This window comes from Pollachius pollachius, assembly GCF_949987615.1.
Source record: "Pollachius pollachius genome assembly, chromosome: 3".
NCBI lineage: Eukaryota > Metazoa > Chordata > Actinopteri > Gadiformes > Gadidae > Pollachius > Pollachius pollachius.
Window position 1 is genome coordinate 40989572 of NC_136936.1, and position 26635 is coordinate 41016206.

Consider the following 26635-nt stretch of genomic DNA (forward strand, 5'->3'; position numbering starts at 1 on the left):
CTCAGTTTACAGTGGATGTATCGCAATGGCGACGCACACAGCCTTTGGCCGTGTTCTGTAAATATTCTAGAACACTCCGGGTGCTCTGGCGGGAGTCCTGGAGCTATAAATCGAAATAATATGATATTATACATAGATATCTATATCATATAATACATATTATCATGGCCAAAAGCTGTGTGCGCCTCCAGACGATATTATGAATCTCAAACGACTGCGTTGGGTTCTCCGACATCTCTTGTTCTTCCACTTCCACATCAATCTGAAGTAGACTGAACCACGACAAGGAGAAGAAAGGGATCGTTGCCCGCCGGAGCCCCGCTGCCCGCTGACGAGGCACCACCGCCTCGGAAGCGGGCAGCGGGGCTCGCGGCGGTGATGCCTCGCGGTGGCGGGCAGCGGGGCTCCGGCGGGAGACAATCACGGGCAAACAATCCCTTCTCCTCCTTGTTGCGGTTCATGTACGTCAGGGAGTCAAACCAAAGTTCCTTTTCCCCCCAATTCATTCTCAACCATGGCTGAGATAACCCCCACTACGAGTCTTGTTGTGGAAATACCAGAGACGTCAGAGATCCCGACGTGTTCTGCGCCATAACACCAACAGCGGAACGGTTATCCAAATAACAAAGAAGTGTACAACACTTGCATTACAGTCCTGGAGCTCTATATCTAAATAATATATTATACATAGATATCTATATCATATAATACATATTATCACGGCCAAAAGCTGTGTGTTCCTCCAGACGATATTATGAGTCTCAAACGACTGTGTCGGGTTCTACGACGGTGTACAACAGTCGTAGCTTATTGCTTATTCATTGGCGGGCCAAATTCTCTGGGCGGGCAAAGCAGAGAAGGCGAGGTAACATTTCCCCATATGACGACATGCGGGGAAAATTACAAATCGGCGCGTCTGAGTTTTGTTTTTTTCAAAGGCAGAGCAGGGTACCTAGTGCTCGTTTAACACCAATAACGCCATTTACAGCTACTGGGGGACCATAGTCAGGCTAGGGGAACTCATATTAATGTCAGAAAACCTCAAAGTGAAATTTTCAACAAAAGATCAACAATTTACTTACTGTATATATATGAATATATAAATAAAAAAACGTAAAGACAAAATTGAAAAAGACATTGCTTCCATTTCGGCAAGACTTTATGATGAGGAACGCTCAAGCATAATTGAACTGTTTTAGTCTTTTGATAGTATAGTTTTGATAGTACTAGAGTCTAATTTATCAAAGAATAACTTAATAATACGTGTCACCTTGCTCATCACTGATATTAAATATCCCCTTTTAAGAGGTAGTAAAAGGATTCCAATCATTTCAATATATCATGACCTACATACCAGCATACCAGGTCTAAGGATGGAAAGGGAACACATCCACACTGCATACATCTGTGGTGTACTTGGATCTGTTGAAAAGCACTAGCTCCCAGGGCTCCCAGTGGCCACCGTGCTGCCATATAACCAAAGTCTGTGTTGCCCGTAGTATTGATCTGTCAACCTCTTCGCCGTGTTTTTAAGAAGAAGAAACCATGGAGGCTCTTACAGCCGACTACGAGGAGGAAGTGGAGGAGGAAGAAGAGGAGGAGGAGAGTACAGAAGCAGCAGAATCTGAGGCAGCTATTGAGGAGCAGCAGTGGAGCGGGGATGAGCCTGAACTGGACAGCCCCCCAGCTGAAGCCTTAGGGCAGGCAGAGGCCGTAGGAGAGGTCCAGGCTCCGGCCCAGGATCAGGTCCCAGCAGTTATTGCTGTCTCAGACAGCCCTGTGGACAGAGAGATGGAGGAGATGGAGGAGGTGGAGCAGGAGGAGCAGGATGAGAAGGAGGAAGAGCAGGAAGCAGAGGGTGAGGAGAGCCCTGAGAAAGGTGTGTCCTGTGCTCTGATCCGTACCTGCATGTATCTGTACTGTTGGCAGGAACTGCTCACACTCACTTAGGCCCAATACAACATTGCGTACAAGCATTAGAATAGAGGTTGAATGGCAAGCAATGTTTCCATCGCTCTGCTAAGGCTGCAAGGCAACAAAGGCTTGTTGGTGAGAGAAGCCGTATTTCTCTTCACCCTTTGCTTTTCTTTTCTTTCAAATGTATTATTCACGGTTGCGGTTTCAGTTTCTAGCTGCATTTCTTGGGGCCAAAATTTCTGTGGTGATGTCAAGCTGTGCTGCATCATAATGCTTTTCTCGCAGCGATTTGGTCTGTGTTTCATCATGTTTACACATTGCATACTGCTGGTATGTCAGTGATTTTAGACCGATGATGTATGTCCACATTATATTATTGGTTCAAGTTTCCCCTTTTTCTAGCCGGACGTCGCCTTGGCTGTTTCATATCAAATGTTGTGTTGCTTCAATACAAAATGCCTTTTGAAATGTATAATATCCATGTCATATGAGTAAGTAGATGGCATCTTTCTGTCATTCAACACAGAGATTTTTTGTAGTTTGACTGTTATCACTTGGTGTATCGATGTCATTGAAGCACCAAATCTATTTGATATGTACTGTTACTTTTTACTGAAGTAATGCATTTGAAATAATTCAATAATTTCATGCCTTAGTGTGAGAGAATGACAGAAATGCTATTTTGCTGAGTACCTATCTATCACTGCTCGGTTTTCATAAATCAGCGTCACAGTCGATCCATCCCGGTTCCTTCACATTCCATGCCATTGTCTCATCCATCTGGTGGAGTCCATGATCTCGCCGTTCTCCCTCAGCGATGGCTGTGTCTGTGTTCTGTAAGTTTCTAAGGAGAGCTTTGCTTTCATTATGTTCTGCATGGCTGTGTCATTTTGTGAATCTGTAAGAAAAAAAAAAGATCCTACTGAAAAGTTGTACTTTCAGCGTTGAAGATGGAATCGGAAAAGCAAGACAGTGAGCAGAGCGAGTCCATGAGCCCATGCAGCATCGGCTCTGACAAGCGTGCCGAAGACAGCGCTGAGCCCCAGATGCAGGAGTTCTTTGCTGGGGAAAGGATGGTGCCAGAGAGTCCCACCATGGACATGCCCTGCTTTGTTCCTGCAAGTACGCCGGATCAAGCCAAAGAACCGACACAATCAATGACCCTGCAGCCTACGTATGGAGAACCCATAACCGTATCTGAGAAGCAGCCTTCGGTGGAGTTGGTTGAATTCACCACCATCATCGAACCGTCTGAATTCTCTCCTTTGGAGGTCAAAGCCCATGGAGGAGATGCCGCTGTGGAGACGCGTGACAAATCTGGGATGTCAACGTATTTTGAAACCTCTACTGTGGATGTTGACGAAGCTCCACGTAGTAGAGCAGAAGGTTACTATGAACTGAGCACAGTTGGAGAGGAGAACACTGAAACTGATTCTTTGACCCAAGAAATCAGCTACAGCACCCTTGCTCAGATCCAGGAATTACCAGGAACCAATAAAGGCTCAACAGAAGACACCAGGAGTATCTTGGCTCCTGACAAAAATAATGATTGCAAGTTGTCTCCTGGCAAATTAGCTTTAGATCAGAGGAGTTACTCCCTTAATATTACAATTGGTGCAATGGATTCCAGTGGGCAATGCAAACCTAGAAACTTCTCTCCTCTAGCTACGGATATAATGTCCTATACCAGTGGAAGTCTAGATGATACGGCAGACTACCTCCCAGTGACTACCCCCTCTGTAGAGAAACCATCACCCTTTCCTCCCTTGATCCTGGAGACTGCCGCCTCTGTCACTTCAGATTGTTCCTCTCCTCCACAGAGTTCTGGGCAAGCTACAATATCCAGCCCTCAGCCAGAGTCTCCTGGATCCCCTGAGGACTCCAAGTATTCCTATAAAAATGGTACAGTTATGGCACCAGACCTGCCTGAAATGCTAGACCTTGGGACACGCTCTAGGCTGGCGTCGGATAACACTGACCCAGAAATCATGCCAAAAAAATCAGAGGCCCCCGCTGAAGTGTTCACTGGTGACCCGATGGCTAGTTTTGTCGCAGGACAATTAAGTCACTCAGTCAGCAAATCCGACAGCCAGATAGAAGAGATGGGCTATTGTGTGTTTAGTGAATATTCAGGGCCCATGCCATCCCCTGCTGATGTCCTAAGCCCTATAGGTTCATCCGCTCAAGTCTTTACCCCATCGGTCCTTGAGGCAAAAATGGCTGAGCAGGCTAGAATACAAGCAGTTAGAGACACATCAATGGACGACAAGAACCAGTCCATAGAGGCTGTGGATGGTGACATAAAACTAGACCAAAATCAGACGGGCAAAAAGGATGCAGATGAAGAAAAGGTTGAGGCAGATAAAGTGAAGCTGGATATTTCTGAAACTAAACCTGAGACCATAAAACCAAGCCCACCCACCGAGGCATTCATAACACCAACTGTGACGGTCACTCTGGAAGAAGGCGGGAGATGTGGGAGTGAGGCCGAACGGCAGCACAGCGGCGACGGTTCCGTGTCGGACACCGAGATTGCAGACTATGAAAGGCAGATACGGAAGTTGGAGATGGAGGACCGTCCTCTCAGCATGGAGGAAGAGCGAGAGCTCCAGGAACTGAGAGAAAAGGTCAAGCTGGTTCACCAGGAGGCCTACGAAGAGGTGGACGCTGAAGAGATGTACCAGCTGACCGGAGTGGCCAAAGACCACATCGCCAAGCCTGCCAAAACCTCCCCAGCCTCGTCTGTGGACAGCGTTATTGATGACGACAAGTTGCTCTCTCCGGTGCTCTCCCCAGCCAAGCGACAAGTAGAAGCCTATGGTTCTCCAAAAAGAGTGGTCTCACCAGTGTTGGGTACAAGCAAGGACGAGGCAGATAGAAATCTAAGGGAACAGAAGGAAGCAGAAAAGAAAAAGAAGGATGAGGTTGAGAGGAAAATGAATGAAGAGAAACAGAAGAAAGAAGAAGAGCAGAGAGAGAGGGTGGTAATGGAAGAGAAATCTAAACTTGAGGCAGAGAGGAAGTTGAAGGAGGAGCAAGAAATAAAAGAGAGGGAGATGAGAAAGAAAGAAGAGGATGAAAAGATTGAGAAAGAAATGAAAGCCCAAAGGGAGAAAGGGGACAGAGAACGGGAAGAGAAAGAGAACATAGCGAAGGAGTTTGAGAAGGAAAAGCAAGAGAGAGAGCAAAGAGAGAAAATAGAAAAGGAAGAGAATGATAGGAAGGAAAAGGAAGAGAGAGAAAAGAAGGAGCGGGAAGAGAAAGAAAAGGAGAAGGCAGAGAAAGAAAAGAAGGAGAAGGAAGAGATAGAAAAGGAGAAGGCAGAGAAAGAAAAGAAGGAGAAGGAAGAGATAGAAAAGAAAGAGAAGGAAGAGAAAGAAAAGAAAGAGAAGGAAGAGATAGAAAAGAAGGAGAAGGAAGAAAAAGAAAAGAAGGAGAAGGAAGAGATAGAAAAGGAGAAGGCAGATAAATTAAAGAAGGAGAAGGAAGAGAGAGAAAGGAAGGAGAAGGAAGAGATAGAAAAGAAGGAAGTTGAGGAGAAAGCAAAGAGGGAAAAGGAAGAGAAAGAAAATAACCAGAACATTCCTGAGCCTAAACCTGCGACAAGTGTTGGGGTGGCTTTGGGGGCCAGCGAAACTGTTGTTGGTCTAGGAGTGAAGCTAGGTGAAAAAGATGCAAATATCACTGCAAAGGATTCTTTGGAAGCGAAGGAGGATGAGGATGATATCGAGGTGTTGGACGGGACCGGGGAAAAAGCTGGGACTTCCACGCAGGCTTGCAAGGAGATCCCAGAGCCCCGTGCGGCAATCGAGTCGGTGGTAACCGTGGAGGATGACTTCATCACTGTCGTCCAGACCATCGATGAAGAAGGAGAGGAGCCAGGACACAGCGTTCGCTTCTCCGCTCCCCCGGAGACTGCAGTCCACCATGTCCCTGGTGCCGAAGAGGAAGAGGAGTGTGTGGAGGAGGCTGAAGAGGCTGAGATGGAGGCTGGCAGTCTAGAGGAGATATTGGATGTCCCTGAGGCCCAAGAGATACCCTCCTCTCCAGATAAGGAGGCCAAGACCACAGAGACAGAGGGACGGACGGAGAGCTACGACAGAGATGAAACCACCATCGACGACTCCATCCTGGACAGCTCCTGGATCGACACCCAAGGTTAGCCTTTTGGTCACTTCTGCTGTGTTATTGGTTTTTCTTTATAAATCTTATCACGGTTTATTTGTTTGTCCCTTCCTACCTTCCCTCATTCTTATCATCCTTGCTTCACTGTTTTACTGCCTATTGTCAGAAATTGCATATTTTTATTGATATATCTCTGACATTTTGGACTGCAGACGATGATAGGAGCATGGCCACAGAGATGGAACAGCTTCCATTGGCACACGATGCTGCAAAGACGTCTGACCTGAAGCAGGCGAAGCAGCAAAACAAGCAAGAGAAGGCAGTGAAGACAATGGCTAAAGAGGGCAGGGCCAAGGGCCGCATGTCCACACCAGAACGCAAGCCTGTGCGCAAGGAACCGGTCTGCATCCCCAGGGAGGAGGCTAAAAAGAAAAAAGGTTGGTCTCCTTTTAGTGACTCTTGAGTCAAATGAATTCACTTTAATTGTTTATTATTTCAGGATGACAAGTGCACTTATAGATGAGATATTATGGGACAATCCCGGTCTTTCCAATGGGGTGAATGGCGTCCTCTGCCTCTCATGACAGCGGTGATCAAGAAGGCAGAGACCCGGTCCCCTGCCAGGAGGAGCACCATGAAGCCCTCTGCGCGGCAGACGCGGCCCGTCCAGCACCACTCCTGTCCCAGGAGGAGGGTTACAGGTGGGACTGTGGCACGTCAAACTACCAGCCACCACTTCACCCCATGCTTCAACCCCAACATCCTTTTATTATTATGATTTTTGTATTATTATTGTTTTTGCCATTTTTCGTTTTGTGTTGTAACACTTTGTGTTTCATTTTGCATTTCCTGCCAAATAAAAAAGATCTTTCCATTCTTTCATCATTTGACTTTATTTAATTTTTTTGATATTTTGTCAAGTAAGTGGAATACCCAGTGCTCTATCGATCATATCTGATCTAGAAAAATCTATGTTAAATGGTCATACACATTAAAATGACCCTGAAATAATGGTAATGCCAAGTAAATGATTTGATCGATACTGAAGCATCAGCTGACCACCTGAGTGAAGATGGGTCAGTAATGGCACTGAAAAGTGCCAGTTATTGAATCCTTGATAATAACTCCATCTTGATACTCCCAGTCCATTTTATAGAGCTTGCCGTGCTTGGTTCAGGTGTGGGTATAAAATGATCTATTATGTCAGATCTGCAGCACACACATTCTGGTTAATCACATCAGTTGCCAGGCAACCGGTGTATGCAGTTGTATTCTTTGGCCTGATGGGTCTGATGTTCTTCAGTCAAAGAAACAGTTAGCATGTTATTTCCAATGGATCCTCTGCTGTGACACATGAAAAGCTCAGACTTACCCGGGGAGGGGGGGCGTGTTGCGCAATATAGAATATGTTGTTATTGACGATGACGTGCTGTGTTTGGTAAACCCCCTCCTGCCGGTGCTCATTTTATAGCCAATGTCGTGCAACCACATTACCGTGCACAAAACATGCCAAATATCAACTAGATACAAAACGATGCCAGATATGGATATTTGAAGTAGGCATGCATGTAAAAGTGCAGTTTTTAATTGAAAGTGTGTATGTGTGGGTATATGTGCAGTGGTCTACGTGTGAACAAATGTGTACGAAATGACCATCTCGCTATCATGCTGTGATGCAGGGCTTACCAACGTCTATCTCTGTTGTTCTGTATTCTCTTTCATTTTCTGTCTCTTCTTGTCGTCGCTCAGCCACTTCCACAGACGGCCGCCACCCCTTCAGCGTTGCAAGGCAGTCCCTGGACCGAGTGGTGAGTAGTCCCACCGCAACATGCCCATTGGTGGAGAAAACAAAGTGTCCGGCCAGACGTACAAAAAGCTTCATGACGACAGCTTTTCGGACGGCTGGCCGCCTTAGTGAGAAAAACGGTGAAGCCAACCCTCAATTGGATGATAGAAAGACGGTGGAAAAGAAAGTAATGTTCTGGTTTTCCACGGGAATCATTGATGGATTGTGTTAGTTTACGTACTATGGGTGTTAATCCAACTTCAGGCATTTCTCCAGCACTTGTACTCTTTCCACATGATGAAGGCTTTTTTCCCCTCTAAAATTACCATTACCTTAACTGAGTTACTGCTCTGGAATTGGAGCTGTTCGTTCCATTTCTGTTATCAATTCAGTCCTGAAGATTCCCTGTCCAACAAAATTCCCTCCCCCTCCCACCATCTTCCTACAACATCTTGGAAATGACGGTTCTATTCATATCCATTGTTGTTTCTCTTTCTATTTTAATTGCTGTGTCCATCTTTCTGTTATTTCTGTCTTTTGGGTGAAATGTGTCCTACACACATGGAATTGAATGACCACCATCGTGGTCATCATATTCATCATCATCCTCATCGTCTTCATGTTCATCATCCAGCCACATCAGTGCCATACTAAACACTTGCAACCTACAAAGATCCCTGCACTCAAATCACGGGTGGTTAAAAGCCTTCCCCACCTGGCAGCTCGGCCAAGCTCCGCCTCCTCCTGCAAATCACCGTTGGCACAGGACTTAGCTAGGCTCCGCCCATCGTCAGCTGAGCCTCTGTTCCCTTTGTCCCACAGAGCCTTAGGCAAAAAGGTAAGCCTTATCAGGGAAGTAGCGGAATGTAGCCCGAAATAAAACATGGTGATTATTTAGTTATTTTTAAGGAGGACTTAAAATTGTTAAAACTAATACTTTAGTAATTAATACTTAAAATTGTTGAATCATTACCTCAGGATCTACCTATGCTTTCATCATACTGTACACGTCAGTGTACAGCTTTAACAGTATTTGTGTGTCTTTGTGCGTGTGTGTGTGTTTGCGTGTTTCTGTGACAGGACGGAAGGTCATGCAGCCCAGAGCAGCGCGCCTCCGTGCCACGGCCGGCCTCCATCTTGACCCGCCACGGTCGCCACGGTGGCCACGACCAAGAGGAGAGCTCCACCTCCATCACCAGCTCGGGATCCACTGCTCCACGCAGACCCACCTGTGAGCCAGCTGCTCCCCCCTCACTTATCCTCCTCCACCTTTGCTTCAGACTAGTGTTAAACGTCATTGGGAAATACCATTACAATATCATATTTTTGTCTGTCTGTCTGTCAGCCTTCTTTTGCTTCTGTCTGTCCGTCTCTCAATCTCACTCTCTCACACTCTCTCTCTCACTCTATCTCACTCTCACTCTCACTCTCTCTCTGGCCTCCTCTTTGCCGCCTCACACTGGCCCTGTTTTGCTGATATAAGTTGTTTCACAACATATACCGGTAAACATGTGGATACTGTCAACTAAAGATAAACTCCCAAAAAGTACTAACTTTACTCTTGTCTGACTCCCCACTCCTCCCCCCACCCTCTTCCCCACCCTCCTCTCCTCCTCCTCCCTCACCCTCCTCACTCCCCCGCCTCATACATGAGGCCTCTCTCACCAAATGTATTGAATCCCCTCTTGTTTTCCTCTTGTAGCGTTCCGTACCGAGATGAAGGCCGAACACAGGCTTGGACGCGCCTCTAGCATGTCGGGTAGAGTCTCCATAGCTCATTATCGCTTAACCTTCCATATACCTTGACTTTTTTGTTTTCTTTATTTATTATCGAGATCTTATAGATGTTTGCATTTTTTTTTTTTAAATGCACCCCGAGATCATAATATGAAATGGCTTAGAGGGCAATGTGTTGGTCGTAATTGAGGTCTGGGAAAGAATGTTGCAAATCCATTTCAAAATTAGATGAGGGTTTAACTTCTCAGACACTTGTAGTATAATGCAACAGTTAGGGTTAGGGTTAGGATTTTGGATATTTCATATACAAAAATTATATATTTCATATACAAAATCGCTTATTATAATGCTCATAACCCCCCCTCAACTTCCTAGATCTTTCAGCCCAAAACATTTTTGGTATTTTAATCTCATAGTGTTTGAATTCTAGTGTTTGTCTCCCACTTTAATGGCACGGAGGGACCCCAACATACAACCGGTTATTGGGGGAACGTACTTCACCATTTAATTTGAACATGATGGCATCATTTTGTTAAACAACAACAAGGGTTGGTCTCGTTTCGGTAATGCAACGTGCACGCACAGCCCCAAAAAAACTGCAATGTCATGTCATGTCAAGCCATTTCACTCCAGCCAAAGTTAAGAGGGAATGTTGATTCAGTCTCAGTCCAATCTAATCAAGCCATTACAACAACAAGTCCAGCTATAATTCAAGGTAAAAAAATGAACACATACAGAAATACATACTATAAAAAAAATTATAATCGATTTTCTAGGCGCCCTTCCCTGAACGAACCTTGGCGGGACGCCACCCAGAAAGTTGCTGTTTTAAAGTCCACCGTGGACCCAAACCCTTTTAGCTAAGCGACTCACTCCTGCCCGCCGTTCTCCCATCAGGCCTAGCGCTGGTGCGTTCCCGCTCGGCCCGCAGCGGCCACTCCACCCCCCGCACCGGGGGCTCCACGGCCGTCACCCCCGGCACCCCGCCCAGCCACTCCGGCTCGTCGCGCAACCCGGCCACGCCCCGCTCCCTGAGCCTCATCTCCCAGGAGCGCCGGGCGGTGACAGTGGCTGTGGTGCGCACGCCGCCCAAGTCCCCGGCCACCACCCCCAAGCAGCTGCGCATCCTCAACCAGCCGCTGCCCGACTTCAAGAACGTCAAGTCCAAGATCGGCTCTACAGAGAACATCAAGTACCAACCCAAAGGAGGGCAGGTATGCACCCAACCGTCAACCCCCCCCCCCCCCCCCCCCAAAAAAAATGAAATGTGATGAAACACTTCCTGTTCTGTTCTTCCTTCTTTCTCACACATGCTTATTTGTTTGTTCTCACGTTCTCCCAAAGTCCCCAGCTTCGGTTGTTGCCTGTGGTTTTAACTTCCTACTTGCCTGTTCGTCTGTCCTCTCCGTCGTAGCTTATTCCACCGCCATAGTACTGAGCAATTCCTCCTCCCTCCTCCGCCTCCTCCCCCTCACTCATCCACTTGTCCTCACTCTGTTGTTGAGTATTCATCTGACTTAATGCTTAGTTATGGTTCCACGTTGGCGCAACGCAATGACCAGACATCGCTTCGACGCAGTCGTGAACCTGTTTTGGTTCAGCGTCGGGTTTTAGTGAGCCGACCAATCACAGCCCTTGCTGCTGCGTCTCCTCGACGCAAGGTTACAAGGTTTTTGGGGGGGCACCTCACGCCCTTTCGGTGGACGCAAGGAGGGTCCACAAGGACGTAATGGGTCCGTAAACCCCCTTGTGTTGCGTCGACGTTCAACCATAACTGAGCCTTAAGCGAGTAGCTGGTTGCACTTCAGGACCAGTACAAAGAAGTGGTGTTTCTGGTAATTCATCTGTGGGACCTTTCTTCTTGCAGGGCTAGGTGGTATGGTAGCAATCAGTAAATAGGCGTGGTTCTTCACAGTAATTATTCTACGTTACACGTTTTTATTTAATACATGCCTGAGGTTTTTTTATATACATTAAAAATGTAAAAACTCAAGACATTGAGAATCTCATGATAGAGCCAAATATCCCATCACCAAGGCCAAGAGAATTGACTTCTTCAGAGTTCAGTTGTATTTTTAAAAAATTCACAACAAAAGATACGATACACGGTATAGATTTTACCGAGAGCATCTGGAAGCCTTTGCCTTTGCCTCTGCGTCTGCTTCATGTGGAGTTGAGGTATCACGTTGTGTCGATTCTGAATGGACACGGCTGTAATATGTCCCTATGAGTGTGTCACTTACAAATAGTAAGAGTACGTCTGCTATGACTCATTTCCCAGAACAGGCATTTTTGTGTTGTGTTTGTGTGGATGTGTTCTTGGCAGACTAAAGAAGTTATGACAGCATTCTCTTTTGAACAAAGGAGGTGAAGTGCGACGTTTGCGAGTTCACATTGTGCTTCTCTCTGAAGATTCTGTTGGGCCTCGAGCTCCTCCATGAAAGCCTCTTCCAAGGGTAAAAAAAAATGCTGGAACCAATCAGCATTATATGGGTATGGAGTTTCAGTTCATGACGAAAAAGGAGCCCCGCAGTGCGAAGAATTACAAAACAATGGTGATCTCGAGGAAAGTGTAGAAATCGACGGAGCCATCCCAAAAAGACGGAATAACAATGTAAAAAAGAACACTAAAATAAAGAAGCAATTATTTTACAAGCTTTATCACAGGAGGAGAAGGAGGAGAAGATGTTTTTGCTTTACTTCCAACCGGAATCGGCAAGAGTAAAGAGAACAAATGTGTCACTTGGCTATTAAATCTGATTGCCATTTTTGAACAACGCAAGGTTGTGTATTAGGAAATCAGTTGCTACCAAGCCACAACGCCACAATGCTAATCATTGCGAAATGCAAACCTCAAAATCTGGACGGTCTCACAAGGCTATCCCCCAACCCCCCTGACACCCAACGGCCCCTTCCCCCTTGGGTTCCTCACCATTTCCCCAAGTCTCTTTAGTGTTCAGCCAATGACAAATGCCCCAGGCAATGTTACAATTTTAACTTTTAATCTGTTCCCTTAAGGCTTTGACTCTGTGTTGTTTTGATAGAAAGACTCAAGAGTGGTCTTGCATAACATGAATATTTCAGAGCGCTCTGTAGCGAGCCTCTAGACTCCTAACACTTGACTCTAAACGCCACCTGGGTCTCTATGGCAGCTATATTTGAAGAACCAGCCCCCTGAGGGGGATAGAGTGGCCTGTCTCTTGCTCTGCCACCTAATGTGTTATACTTACGCATTCACTTTCATATGTGATTCTTAAGCCTTCTTTGGGCAGAAGATTATAAAAAGTCTAGTTGTATAAGTATAAGTATTGTATAAGTATAGTAAGTATAGTATTTTGTGTGTTTGAAAATGTTACAAATTCACACCATCATTTTGGATAATGTTTCAGTTCTTTAAACAAAATATAATAATCAACTACCTTTGGCTTAGATCATGTGAATTTTCACTGGATGTGTTTATAAACCGTCGTCCTCCATGTCCAAATGAAACCTCCCTCCTGCTATCGACCTGGGATATGCTTGACGTTCAGTAAATGTCGAGATGAGTTCTTAGTCAAACTTAGTAGAACAAATGGAATCTAAGTGAACCACACATGATGCAGCAAACTGGTGTGTCAAAAGAAAGTCCTTAAATTATGACAAAGGATGAGGCTAAATGTCAATGTGTCTGGTTTGACTGATCACTAGGTTAGCAACAACCCCTAGGCCCCATCCCTGGCTTAAAGTTCCCTCAGTTGTTATGTGTTTATTGCACATAGGCCGTGTTATAGACTGTTTCTCTCCTTTACCTAGCCACCACCCCCCCTCCCCTGCCCCAAACAATGACCTGTCCAATGATTGTGCTTGTAGAAGTGCAGGGGCCCCAATCTGCCAACCATGGCAAAACGTGGCGCCTCGTGGATCTGGAAGTCCTTGCTGCGTGTGGTCACGGTCACACTGTATCTATCGGCTGCACACAGTGTGACATGGACCAAAGACCCGCTGGTATACCTCAGCCCGTTGCTGCTCTTGACTCACTCCTGACACTGACTTCTTATTTATTATTAATGCTTACAAAATTCCAGCTTAGTTAACTTCCGAATGGACGAACAGATCTTCATGTCATCTATCGTTTAACATTCTGCTATGCCATAACCCTGAATGTCCATTCGTCTGTTCACTCTTCCTATGCGTTGACCCCTCCACACCACGCCCACTGCCCTCACCACCCCCACCACGGTTCACTAGGCAGTCATCACATCCATCTCCCAGTGTCTGTCAAGAGGCCCATCTCTATCTCTATCTGCATCTCTCCGTAGATGCAGATTTTAAACAAGAAGCTGGACTTCAGCCGCGTACAGTCAAAGTGCGGCTCCAGGGATAACCTGAAGTACACTCCCCGCGGAGGCAATGTATGTACCGTACCATCCCCCCCTTGTTCCCTCCCCTCCCTCCTCTATCCCTCTGTTTCTCTCCCTCCGTTGAGGACGTGGAGGGCAAAGGGGCTCCCCCTTTTGTCACTCGGCCCTTACATCGTAGTTTCCTGCCAGCTCCCTTCCGGCCTCCTCTGGCATGTATTTGCAAATAGTTGAAGTGCCTTTAGGCAGGATTCCCCGTTAATCTAGCTTCAACATGCCGATGTTGCCCAGTATAGGTGTGTTAGGTGCCCCCCGTTTAGACTGACGTGTCTATTGTTCCAGCGTAGCTGTCATAGCTTTAGCACTGCCCTGTGATGTTTCTGAAGAACTCCCATGTGTTCTGGCAAACGTCAAGACTGTATATGTTCATAGAATATGTAATACATAGTGTTTCTATAATGTTCCTTTTGCAGATAATCTGCATTAAAAACGAATTTGCGAACTGCCATTTAAAACGAAGTTACTAATAGCTTCTCCCCCCTCCCCCTTAAAATTAAGATTTCAAATGGCGCTGTTCAGAGGCAGTTAAACATGTGTTTCTCAGATTTTACGGTTGTCCTCCCCTCCAACCCCCAACATTTACAGTGAAGTTTCACCTTCTTGTTGATCATTATGTTTGGATATATATACCCCTGAAAATTTGACATATGGTATATATGTATTCACAGTCTGCTCTTGATGTTCTCATCAACAGCCCCACCACCATGTTTGCAGTCCCTCCCCCCCTTCTGCGCAGATCTTTACTATAGGCATTGGCACACAGCTTTCATTATCAGTGTATAGCTGTGTTTTGTTTCTATCACTACAGTATGGTTAGTAATAGAATACAGTGCCGCCCGGGTGATGAAACTATTGTTACCGTCTCTCCTGGCTTCACCAAAACATCCTGCACCAATACCATTTGTTGAAAATTACTTCCTTGTAAGGATTCTGCCGGACGGCAGCGAGCCACTGCAAAAGATATAAACAATGGCTATATTTCACCTTTCGTATTTTGGAATCAATGCGCGTCGGTCAGTAGGGAGTTTGTTGACAAAATCAGTGCCATACAAGCATCACAAATACTGTGATAAGAAAGTGCTATATTTCTAGTGTTTTCGTGGCTAGTGTACAAACATGCCAAATATTGATTAGCAGAATCAGTACATGAAAGCAATTTTGACAAGTGATATGGTTAAGGGGCTTTATTGAAGACGGTTACAATGGTTTGATCACCTATACCGGTACTGTCCTTTAGCTCAACCCTGAATTTCAAGCTCTTCTTCCACAGCACAATCTTCATTTATTTCACCATGAGGTTTTCCTTTCTCTCTCTCCAAAGATCAATGTCCCAACAGTCTTTTACATGAGGAATGCGATTTCAAAATATGTATAAAGTCTGTGCTTCAGCTTTTTCTGCGTCTGTTTCTCGTTCCTGCTCCTTTCAACCACAGGTAGAAGCACCCCATAGTATATCATTGCTGGTTCGGCAGCCCTCGAGACATATTCATACTGTTGGCTTCATATAATGTGTCCATTCATTCATTAACTAAAGACATCCCAAATGTTTTGACCTTACTAAACTCTCTAGCTCTCAGGGATTGTATTCTTTATAGACTACTCTGGTGGGCAAACAGAGACTAGAGTAGGTACTCTCTCCTGAACAAAGACCATTATGAGCACAGGGACCTATAATATAATTACAATTCCAAAGCCGAAATGTAATTGCATCTTTCACTTAGCATTCCCCATGTCTCTTCTATTGGCTTCCACTTCAGTTGTAATGCCTTTGAATGAATTGGAACATTTTCAACTTGATACGACGCTGGAAATGTCAGACATCCTCAGTCAACTTCCCTCTTCCCCCAAAATCCCTCGGATCCACAAGGGATTATCATACGTAAAGTGGACCGTATCGTGTTCGTCGTGCACCACTTGGATTGCACTGTTTATGTCTCACAACGTATCCTCCCACCACTACCGCATTGAATCTCATCCTGAGGGGCGGGATCACAGCCGTTCTCAACCTAGGTGTGAGAAACAAGGAAACTGTTTGTTTAGTGCTTCTGCTGTGTAAACATTTGTGGTGTGTGTGTGTGTGTGTGTGTGTGTGTGTGTGTGTGCGTGTGCGTGTGTGTGTGTGTGAATCAAGTGATTTCCTCCAAGCCATTCATTATGTTGTTTTCAGATCGGTACCCCCCCCCTCCCCCGGCGCTGTTGTTCTGTTTGGGGTTGCTCGGTTTCAGAGATGGTCCATAGGACACACTGCTGTGTGCATGTGTGTGTTTGTGTGTGTGTGTGAGTGTTTGTGTTGGATCACAAGGAACTTAACAAGAGTCAACTGTCAAGAACTCAGCTTCTCTTGTTGTTGTTCTTGTTTTAAACACTGAGCGATTTATTGGCTTTCTACTCCAGCAGACATTTAGTTCTGTGTGACACCTCGGTATGGAGAACAACCAGAGAAACAAATTTGTATCAAATAGAAAGCCGTTAAGGACATGTAGATATTGCAGTAATTGCAGCTAGGTCAGTGAACCTAAAACATTTCCCTATCTGGTAGAACATCTGCATAAGCGTGGAATGCTCGCTCGCGCTCTGAATATGTTAGCAAATCTTGCATAAATGGATTGATTCATTTCTCTTTTCAGATCCACAGGGTGTGTATTGGGACAGAAATACACCGGCCTCGTATTTAATGTGTGTCATTTCCCTGTCGAATATTTAATTTAAACACTATTCTCTCTCTTACTTTCTTAAGTTTTCAGTTTTTTTTCTGTACGATCAGTGGCTTTTGCGTCCCAGATTGTGTCAATCATTCGTTCACGCTTGAGGTATCCACAGTGTTTATAAGTAATTTGTGTTTTACTATAACAACTGAACTCACTTAATTAACCTTCATTCAGTTATATATATTTCTGCAATATTATGACAATGTGAATCAAAAAGACAAATGTAACGTTTCCCAATAGTGGGCTGTTATTCAACAATATATTACGCTGTTTTTATAATTGTTCACCCCCTACAGAAGTTTTATATTGAGCAGCAATTATGGCTTAGAACACCTTCATGCTCTCAAAGCCATCTCTGTCACGTCCAACGTTGGAGAACATCATGTGTAGCTTTGAGAGTTTGTATGACCTTATTGAGAACTTCCTTTGGAATCTCCCCTCATCTTCCACTACAGGTACAGATCCAGAACAAGAAGATAGACTTGAGTCATGTGACCTCGAAATGTGGATCCCTGGACAACATCCACCATAGACCAGGTAGCGGCCAGGGGAGCATTTTTGTGGACGTTTAAATTGTGCTGTTGATTCTTACACAAATTCGATTTCCTTGTTATTCAACCGTTCTCCTGGTATAACGTGAATGTGACCACACTGCATTTAGTCCCAGAGTTATTAAATGTAATCTTCGTGAACTAAGACCCCATGAAGGATGTGTTCTATTGTAGTAGAATATATTTCCTATTATATTTAATTTAAGTCATTGGTTTAATTGATGAACCTTTAAGGACCACTGCATAACCTTTAAGGACCACTGCATAATTGTTCCTTTTTTTTAATTTTTACCACTGCTAACCAAAATGGTCTTCATTTTATCAGTCCAAGTCTCTGCCCTCTACAACATTTTTTAAATAAATGATGAGTTAAGCACATGCAAACCAAATCAACATCAATCTTTTGGAACAAACCAATATATCTGTACAACCAGGGCTTTCTATGAAATAGACTATCTGGTTTTTATCTAATGTACGGAAAGTACAACCTCTGCCAATGAATTCACTAATAAATGTGATGGCAGAGCTGATATAAGGATGTATTTAAATTCCATGTCAGTACCACCATCTTGTCTTAAGCTAACTGAACAACAAATGAAGATATAAAATTACCTATCAATTAATTGCAATGTCTGGGTGAGAGAGAGAGAGAGGGAGAGAGATAGAGGGGGGGGGGAGAGAGAGAGAGAGAGGGAGAGAGATGGAAGGAGGGAGGGAGGGAGACTGGGATTGCCTCCCAGATGGCTATATATATATATATAATGTCTGTGCTACAGCTCCACCTGCTGGGCCATTTCTGAACCTTATCATCATGACGTAACACTTCAAAATGCGGAAGATTTCCTTAAGTGTCATTGCATATAGCGTTATATTGCATTTATTTCCCCAACAAACACAATTGGCGTGGGGGAATGTCATGGTAGCGTCTGAAAAACAAAATAGGGCTTCAGAGCAGCATTGTACAAGAGAATGTACAGTAGTACAGTCATGTCCGCCTAGTCATGACATGGATAGATGTGCTGAGGCTCTGACATTTCTAATTGCAATCTGTCGCATCCAGAACTAAAACCTTGTGTTACTGCTATCAGTCGTCAATCGATAGTGACCTTGATAGCATCTCAGACAATTTCTATACACTCGCACTTTCTAAATGATTCGCTGGTTTCAGTGTGTGTCTTTGGTAGTGTGTAACCTTCCTCGACGTCCCTCCTCCTTCATACTAGGGGGCGGCAACATCCGCATCGAGAGCGTCAGGCTGGACTTCAAAGACAAGGCCCAGGCCAAGGTTGGTTCCCTGGACAATGCAGGGCAACCCATCGGCCGCGGCCCCTTTCTGGTAAGTGCCTCGCCCACCCATAACAACAGACAACCCTCAACCCGACATTCTCCATTCAATCCTAAGGTCTTCCCAACGCGTAGAACAATTCACAATTTCTTTTATTCAATAACAGAAACGTAAATCGAAACTTAGGTTCATGGAAATGTCAAACACAAACACGATTGTGCTGTTTTGCATTTTGGTACGGGGTTATTCTATAAACTGTACGTTTCTGTGTATACTTAAACTTTATTCCGCCATTTGGACATGAATCTCCAAAATCAATTTGTAAATTGGTTTGCATTGTATGTTACGCCCTATAGGTTAAATGTATGCTATTACATGCTCTAACTGGGATTGGCTCTTTTAGTTACCAGTACCTGCTCATTAAGCATTGATGCGACACACCTGTCTTCAACCTATTGAAACCAATTTGGAGGGGGGAAAAGAACCCAAAAGCATTTCTCAAAGGCCAGCTCAGGGGGTACACTTAACACATTTGATGTGAATGTGGTGTCGCCATTTCCTGAGAAACGATGAGCCGATTTCTTAATATGATCCGATCCCTTTCCTCCCCCTGCCACCACCGCCCTCACAGATTGAGAGCCACAAGGTGATGTTCCAGGCCAAGCCGCGGGACCCCGGCGCGGACATCGTGGTCACGTCGCAGTCGGAGGGCGAGGGTGTCGAGGGGGGGTCCCCGGGGGGCCGGCTGCTGTCCTCCTCCGGCAGCCTCGACATGCTGGAGTCCCCGCAGCTGGCAACGCTGGCCGAGGACGTCACCGCCGCCCTGGCCAAACAGGGCTTGTGAGCCACCGTAGGTGCACCACCCTTATCCCCCAGCGCCCAAGCCCACCCATGCCCCAATCCCCTCCACCCCCCAGCCACGACCTCCACCACTGCTCTCCTTCCAGAAGCCCACTGACTAAAACAGGGCCTCGCGTTGGCGAACAAACCCTCCTCCCCGCCAAGATCTGCCAAACCACGCAGCCCACCGTCACCTCTCACGGCCAGCCAGGAATACCCTCCATCTACCCCACCGCCCCACAACAACAACGCTCTATGATTACCCACAGCTCTTACTTATTAACCACCTGCCACTGCGTCTCCCTCCCCATACAAACAAATACACACACACACACACACACATACGCACACATCTAAAAAAAGTGAATTAATCATAACAACTACGAGACGACAGGAAGGATCCGCCATCATTTGGTTCCTCTGTTTTCCTATCCAGTCCACCCCAATGCGCGTTGGCCCTTCCATTTTGGTATCTTTTCACTACGATTGTCAATAGAATAGTCCTGGTCTCTGAGCACTGGTCCCGAGACCTGCTCACCGTGGTTCGCATGGAACATTGTCCAGGTGGCAGCTCCGCAGGTCCGGGATCAGTGCTAGGAACATGCTGCGGTGCTTTTTCTTCGCTACACACTAATTAGACACGTCATGTGACCACCGATCCCTAGCAGCACGTATTATTTAAAATGTGCATGGATGCCAGACAACCCCCACCCCCCGTCGCAAAATAATCAAGTATTCTTATCATCATTCGTAGATATTATATTTAACTAATATATATATAAATATATATATACATATATATATATATACATATATATATATATATATATACATATATATATATATATATATATACATATATATATATATATATATATATATACATATATATATATATATATATATATATATATATATATATATATATAAATACATGTATAAAACACAACTTATTTGACACCTCCATCATTTTGAATTTGATTCGAAAATGAAACGATTGGATAATTGTCTGGTAACTGTGAGAATGCATTCAAAGTTCAAAATTGCTAAAAAACAAGTCCATGATATGCAAGCATGTATCAGCTCTTGTAGAAAAAGAAGCTATTTTGTACTTCAAAGTATTACAATCATTTGTTTATTTCCTGAAATAATTGGATAAAAAAAAGTATATTTTGTAGTTTTTAGCCGTTTACAGTGTGCAAGCAGGCCTCCTAGAAATGTGCTGTGCTTGTGTTTTTTCACTCGAGAACCAAACGTAAGAAAAAGAATCCATCACCCCACACATATCACTTAGGAAGAAAACAAACAACCAATAACGGCTAAAGAATATATGTGTCTTTCAAACTGTGATGCCTTGCAGAGTGACTCCGATTGCTGTAGATGATTGTTTCCTTGGAGCGAGAGGATTGGATGGTGTATGTATCGGGGCATGATAGAGTAGTGGCTACTGGGTTCAAACAGATACTGGGTTGGATCCTCACTGTTCGCCGTATACCTGTAGTAGTCATCCTGGTGCCAGATGCCCCAACCCCGACCTGCTCCTTAAGTACATGTATTTGAATTCCCTGTAGGTCGCTTTGGATAAAAGTGTAAATAGATTGGATAGTGAGGACCCCCCCTACAGCACCACTATCCCAGGCAGGCTGTCACCGGGCCCGTAAGAAGGGGTCTTTGGACTAGACAGAACACAAATTGGACCTGAGATTCAATGGGGAAAGTCTCCGGAAACTGTGCGTGTGTTTTGAGTTTTTTTGGAGATTTCAAGCTGTTTCTGTTTTGTTTTTGATATAAGGATGCAACTGTGTCGGACCGTTTTGTGGCAATGCGTAGGGTAAGAGAGAAAACGATGGAAGAAAACCAACAGAAAACGCATTAAAAAAATGACATTTTCATAAAAGAAAAGAAAAATGACAAAAAAGGGAATACTCCTCTATCATATGTTAGGACGTGTTAATCTAGTTTTCTTTTTCCGCTAACACTTTTGTGGTACATCCTGCCTCCTTCCCCAGCTCTTAGAACCCTCACCTGCTAGTGTTTGTTTGCTTCTGTGTTTTTTCTGCATTCCCTTTATTCCTGTACTGCCAACCCACCCTACAGCAACTGTAAATGTATTTTAAAGGTCAAGTTGATGTATGCAGTTTTTCTCCTGTTGATATGACTCTAGGTAAAGCAATTAATAACAATAAAATAAGGACAAAAACTGATATCGGAGTGCTGTCGTCATTTTAGTAAAATAAAAAAGAAATCAATATATTTGATGATTAAGCCAAAGCACAAAACTAATGTCTGGAAAGACGCAAAAGGTAAAATTCCCAGTCCAAAATAAATTTGAGATTTGTGCAATGTTTGCTTGGCTCCCTCAAAACAATGGGATTCTATTTCCTTTTTAAGTCTGGCAACAAATATGAACCTGGCTTCACTTAATCTTAGCACCGTGGTGCATGATCTACAACCAAGAAAGAACACACCAAAAAAACTAGATTAAACTAAAACTGGAGTTTGTGAAAAGTTTATTTGCGAAACAGCAGAGGAGAGTATACTATAACTTAAGGGGGCAGGTTAGGACGTTTTATGTTGATTTGAACGGCAAGTCCTGGGCCAAGCCAGCGACTCATGGTCATCGTTGAGCCCCACTGCCCCTCCCCTCCCCTCCCCAAACACACGTGGGCCAGGTCTCCTGACGTGTACTAGCATAACGTCTTCCATAGGAGCAAGGAAGAAGAGGGGGATGAGGAAGAGCAGATGAGGTGAGATGAGATGAAATGCATGGAGAGCACCGATTGGACAAGAGAGAGTAGGAAGATAAAGAAGACAAAAAAGTCTATCCAAACAAAACAAAATAAAACGAGTGACATCTCAAAGTCCTTTGTTCCCTCCCCCCCTTCCCTAGTTCCCCCGGGGCAGGGGTGGGCAACAGCGAGTAGATGTCTCGACACCATGGGGTCTGCAACATGAAACCATGCTCCGTGGACGGGGTCCTTAAATAGACATGATGTGTTTGACGAAAGCTGAACACCAGACCGCAGCCGAAGGAGAAGGAGGTATGGGAAATGGGGGTTGTGGGTAAGAAAAGAAAGATGGAAAGGTTTTAAAACTTTGACCTTTACCTCAAATTCAGAGTGTTTATATATTGTTGCTGTTTTGTTAATGTTTTAAGATTATAATTATGTTTACAATGAAACCTAGCAAGTACTTTATTTTTTTAACAAAATTGACTGCAGTGAAAATGATTTAGGTGAAACAATGTTACGGGTAGTTCAGTATTATTAACATATTATAAATCAATATATTATGTATGCCATATTATATTTTAAGTTAAAAGTTAATATATGGACTACATGTCATTGTCAAAGTGGAGTACAGTTAAGGTATCGAAGATATTTAGATGGTATTTATAAAACCTAACGTTTTTATGAGTTTTTAAGTGTAGTGGATCTTGAGACTTACACTCGTAGTTGATGCAGCCGTTCTCGTCCTCCTGTCCCTGCATAAGAGCGTCAATCTCGGCCTCAGTCATCTTCTCGCCTATAGGGGGCGAGACAACATGGAAGGAATAAAGCCTTGTCCTACTCACCATAACCTTTACATTCATTGCGTCTTTAAAAAGAGTATCCAACAAACGTAATTCTTTAATAGGCATTAAGTAAAGTAAATAAATAAAATATGGTTTGATTGTATTACAATTTGTTAAATAAATACAAAAAACTTTTTTCGTTTTGAGGAAGCCTAAAAGAAGCCTGACTGAAGCCTAAACTGAAGCCTAAAGCCTAATATATAATATAGAATTTATATATATAAACCTTATTTTGGCCTCAAAGGCCATAGGATTATTCTATGTTATTGTTTTCTTCTTGCTTTCTCCACTTGTTGTTCCAGCATATATCAATTCATTCATTATTATTAACATTGTCATGATAACTGTACTGCCACCACGCACCAAGTGTTGACAGCACAATACGCAGCTCAGCGCCCATCACTGTGCCGTTGCCCTCCTTGTCAAATACACGCAGACCCTCAACGTAGTCGTCCAGTGTTCCCTTGTTGGGGCTGTTGACGATGGTCTGCATCATGGGCAGGAAGCCCTCGAAGTCTACTCTCTTGGAGTTCATGTCTGTGGTGGAAGAAAAAACGACCAACAGGGTGTTTTCAGATGAAGACTTCAAGCAGGAGCAATGGTAGGGTGAGACTTGATGCCGCACATTGTGTACATTTCAGAAGGTGTTGACTCTTTCGTAATCACACAGAATGAAAAACAAATCATATCCATATCTGTGGTATAGGTATTTGCAATGACTCAAATGAAGGGCATGTGATGATGTCCCTGCACTCATTTAATTGTACATACACATCTAGTCCCTTTTAAGACAGTGCCAAATTACTTGCTTTTGGCTGTATCCCCAAGGGATTAAAATGTTGTATTTATTCACATTAAAATGGATCAAAGTAAGCATAAATATGTAACACGGTTCCTCTCTACTAAGGATGCTCTTCCTCCCCTGGTGTCTCCTACCTTCGTCTGAGGGGTTTCCCAGGATGGCTTTCACCTCCTTGTTGGTGGGGTTCTGTCCCAGGGCGCGCATGATGTCGGCAATCTGGTTGTAGCATACCTTGTTGTCACCCACCCTGTCGAACAGACCGAAGGCCTCCCTGTAATCTGTCATGTGGGCAGAAGAGACAAGGGAGTCAGAATTTGCGTAACAAAAATACCTATACAGGCTGTAGCCTATAACTGCTAAGGCCTAATAGCTTCCAGAGGGGATCAAATGACAATCATCAACAAAATAGGAAATTAATATTCCTAATTGAGGTATGAACCGGCCTACGCGACAAGCCTACAAACGGTTGGAGTAGTGGACTTTAAACTGTAGGTGGCCGATGCAACTCATGAATGACCTGTCACTTTGACCTGGACATGTATGAGTAAACTTGGAGGTTAGTCCTGGTTTTGTGGATGAGGTGGAATGAAGGGACGGGGACAGAGTTTAGACTTGTTGAAAATGTGTTTTGGACAGGCCGACAGGAATCAAGAATGAGTATGATAATAACAAGACGTTGAAATGGGTTGGATGCCATCGCCATAGCCTTGACTTCCGAGTTTGTGTACACAAGCATTAGGCGTATCATATAAAGGAGGCTTCTTTATTAGCCTGCACTGCTCAGCTGTCTCTCTCTCCTTTTTTCTCTCTCTCTCTCTCTCTCTCTCTCTCTCTCTCTCTCTCTCTCTCTCTCTCTCTTTCCCTCTCTCGCTCTCAGGCTACAAGGACAAGGGTCCCTATAAAAGGACCGCCTTGGAATTGATAAACATAGCTGGGAACATGAGCCCCCTCCTTTTAAAGGCAGGTGCTCCCGCATGACCTGGGTAATGGAAGGGAATGCTGACCGCAGCGTATACACGCTGATGTCGGGATGGCTGAGGGGCGGTCTAGCGCCCACCGCAAATACTATGGAAATACTGTCTGTTCCTGTATTCATTCAATCACCATATCATGAATGAATGGCATAGCATTACGATAATTAGCCCATCCCTCTGTTTCTAGTCAATCATTTCTAGTCATTTTCGTCCTGAATTTTCGAAAATGAATTGTTTGATTGTTTTTATCTTTTGCATATTATTATTGAGGGGATCAAGTCACCAACAGTTGAATGAAAGTATGCATGAGGAAAACATATTATGAAAAAGTGTACTCACCCTCCATCTGGTCTGGGGTGAACTCCACCTAGAGACCAATGCAACAAATCCATTCAGTCAGGTATGCTATGGAACTGTAGTTATTACATCAAGGGCTAGCATAGTGGCACTACTTGAAAATCCGTGGCACTAGTGATGGACCCACGCAAATGTGTATGCGCGTGTGTTTGCGTGTATATGTGTGCGCGTGTTTGCGCAATTGCGCGCCCACTGTGAAGTTATGAGCTGTCACACTTAATGGACTTTAAGTGATGTGCTTTCGGTGACACAGTCCAAATAGGCTGATTGTAGTTATACAACAAACAGTTTTGCAAACAACCCAAAACCCAAAGAAATCTAAGAAATATGATGCGTGATAAAATGTCTCCATAACAAGTTATTTGTTGCTTCATCCACATCCCGCCACTCGGTGGGACGTTGACGTGTGTGCGCATGACGCGCCGGTTCGGTAGATCTGATAAAGGTCTGGACCGAGTGTAATCGTGACTTAAAGTAATGTCTTGGCCAAATTTAGCTTCATAGTCAGATGGAGGTAACTGATACGCGGAGGTCCATCTTAAGGTACAGTAACATCTCCTCATTTGGTGCCACTTAAGCAGTCGGCCTTTTTGTCCCAGTTCATTTAGTCCAATCACAAGACGCGATGGGTGTGGTTAAGGTCGAAGTGGGATGCAACGCCTCACGGAGCCACTATCCCTGGTTCTGGGCAGTCCTACTGGGTAGTACCACTGGGTACCAATGAGCCGCACTTGTTCTATTCGGTGCACCATCAAGGCCAATAAGTGCGTGCACCTCCAGCAAAACGTGTGTCATCCCATTGCAAATGAACTGTTCAGAATCAACTTCAATTTTAATGTTAATATATACCACCGAGATAACGCAAACGGTCAATAGTTCATTAGGCATATTCACACCACCCTACTCATCATCATCATCGTCAGATAACCTTTTTATACCAATCCAGTTTTTGTTCTGAACTGGTATTTTCTTCTCAGGCTATGTCCACGCTTCTCTCAGTCCATAGGGAGGCTTCTTACCTTGACGGCGGACAGGTCCACGGTCTTTGGTGGAGGTGGGGCCGCGGGCTCGGGTGCGGGCTCGGCCTTCTTGGCGGGCTCAGCCTTCTTGGCGGCGGCTGCGGGAGCCTTAACGTCCTTTTTGGGTGCCATTTTTCTGTGTTATGAGTCTAGGTTGGACCTGACAAGAAATTCCCGTTTGAGGTTAGGACACAAGAGTGGAGGGGACTCGGAGCAGGGAATTGTCTTCTGGGCGTATATATATGGGGCATGTTGGTCGTTACCTCCGTCAAAGAAGTCGTTGTGAGTGGATTGGACGGCGCAGGGAAAGGGGAGGGAAGGGGGTACCCGGGTACCCCTCTGTAAATAGCGTCGGAGTCGTCCTTACTCCACATAGGACTTCTGTTTATTTTGCCATCTATCGAGCCTGGGAAAACGATTTTACGATCCAAAGGTTGAATTAGGTCACTTGGCAATTTCGGTCCCCTCTCAATGCAACATTTGTGTGCCAAATTATGCACTGCCTTGGCCTTGCGCATGTCTGTGGAATAGTTCATGGACTCATTGATAATAGTTCATAGGTA

The 26635-nt window shown here is 44.6% G+C and overlaps 2 protein-coding genes across 2 annotated transcripts in view; one reads left to right on the forward strand and one right to left on the reverse strand.

Moving 5' to 3' along the window:
- The window catches only part of map2 (microtubule-associated protein 2), a gene marked incomplete at both ends in the record, with an annotated part of 34090 nt that extends 14740 nt beyond the window's left edge, over positions 1–19350 (forward strand). Inside the window, 14 exons of the mRNA XM_079732795.1 lie at positions 1535–1879; positions 2860–6075; positions 6255–6494; positions 6630–6743; positions 7792–7850; positions 8463–8666; positions 8909–9059; positions 9531–9587; positions 10463–10779; positions 13415–13549; positions 13864–13956; positions 17126–17207; positions 18445–18557; positions 19138–19350. Of these exons, the coding sequence (XP_079588921.1) occupies positions 1535–1879; positions 2860–6075; positions 6255–6494; positions 6630–6743; positions 7792–7850; positions 8463–8666; positions 8909–9059; positions 9531–9587; positions 10463–10779; positions 13415–13549; positions 13864–13956; positions 17126–17207; positions 18445–18557; positions 19138–19350 (5339 nt within the window). The remainder of the gene's footprint in view (positions 1–1534; positions 1880–2859; positions 6076–6254; positions 6495–6629; positions 6744–7791; positions 7851–8462; positions 8667–8908; positions 9060–9530; positions 9588–10462; positions 10780–13414; positions 13550–13863; positions 13957–17125; positions 17208–18444; positions 18558–19137) is intronic.
- A 2663-nt stretch (positions 19351–22013) lies between these two features.
- On the reverse strand, positions 22014–26269 carry myl1 (myosin, light chain 1, alkali; skeletal, fast). Its single transcript, XM_079732797.1, has 6 exons — positions 26073–26269; positions 25036–25063; positions 23857–24000; positions 23284–23457; positions 22794–22871; positions 22014–22354 (listed from the first exon to the last, which is right to left on the reverse strand). Exons 1-6 carry the CDS (start codon positions 26202–26204, stop codon positions 22326–22328), a joined length of 585 nt encoding a protein of 194 aa, XP_079588923.1. The 5' UTR covers positions 26205–26269; the 3' UTR covers positions 22014–22325.
- Positions 26270–26635: the final 366 nt, after the last annotated feature.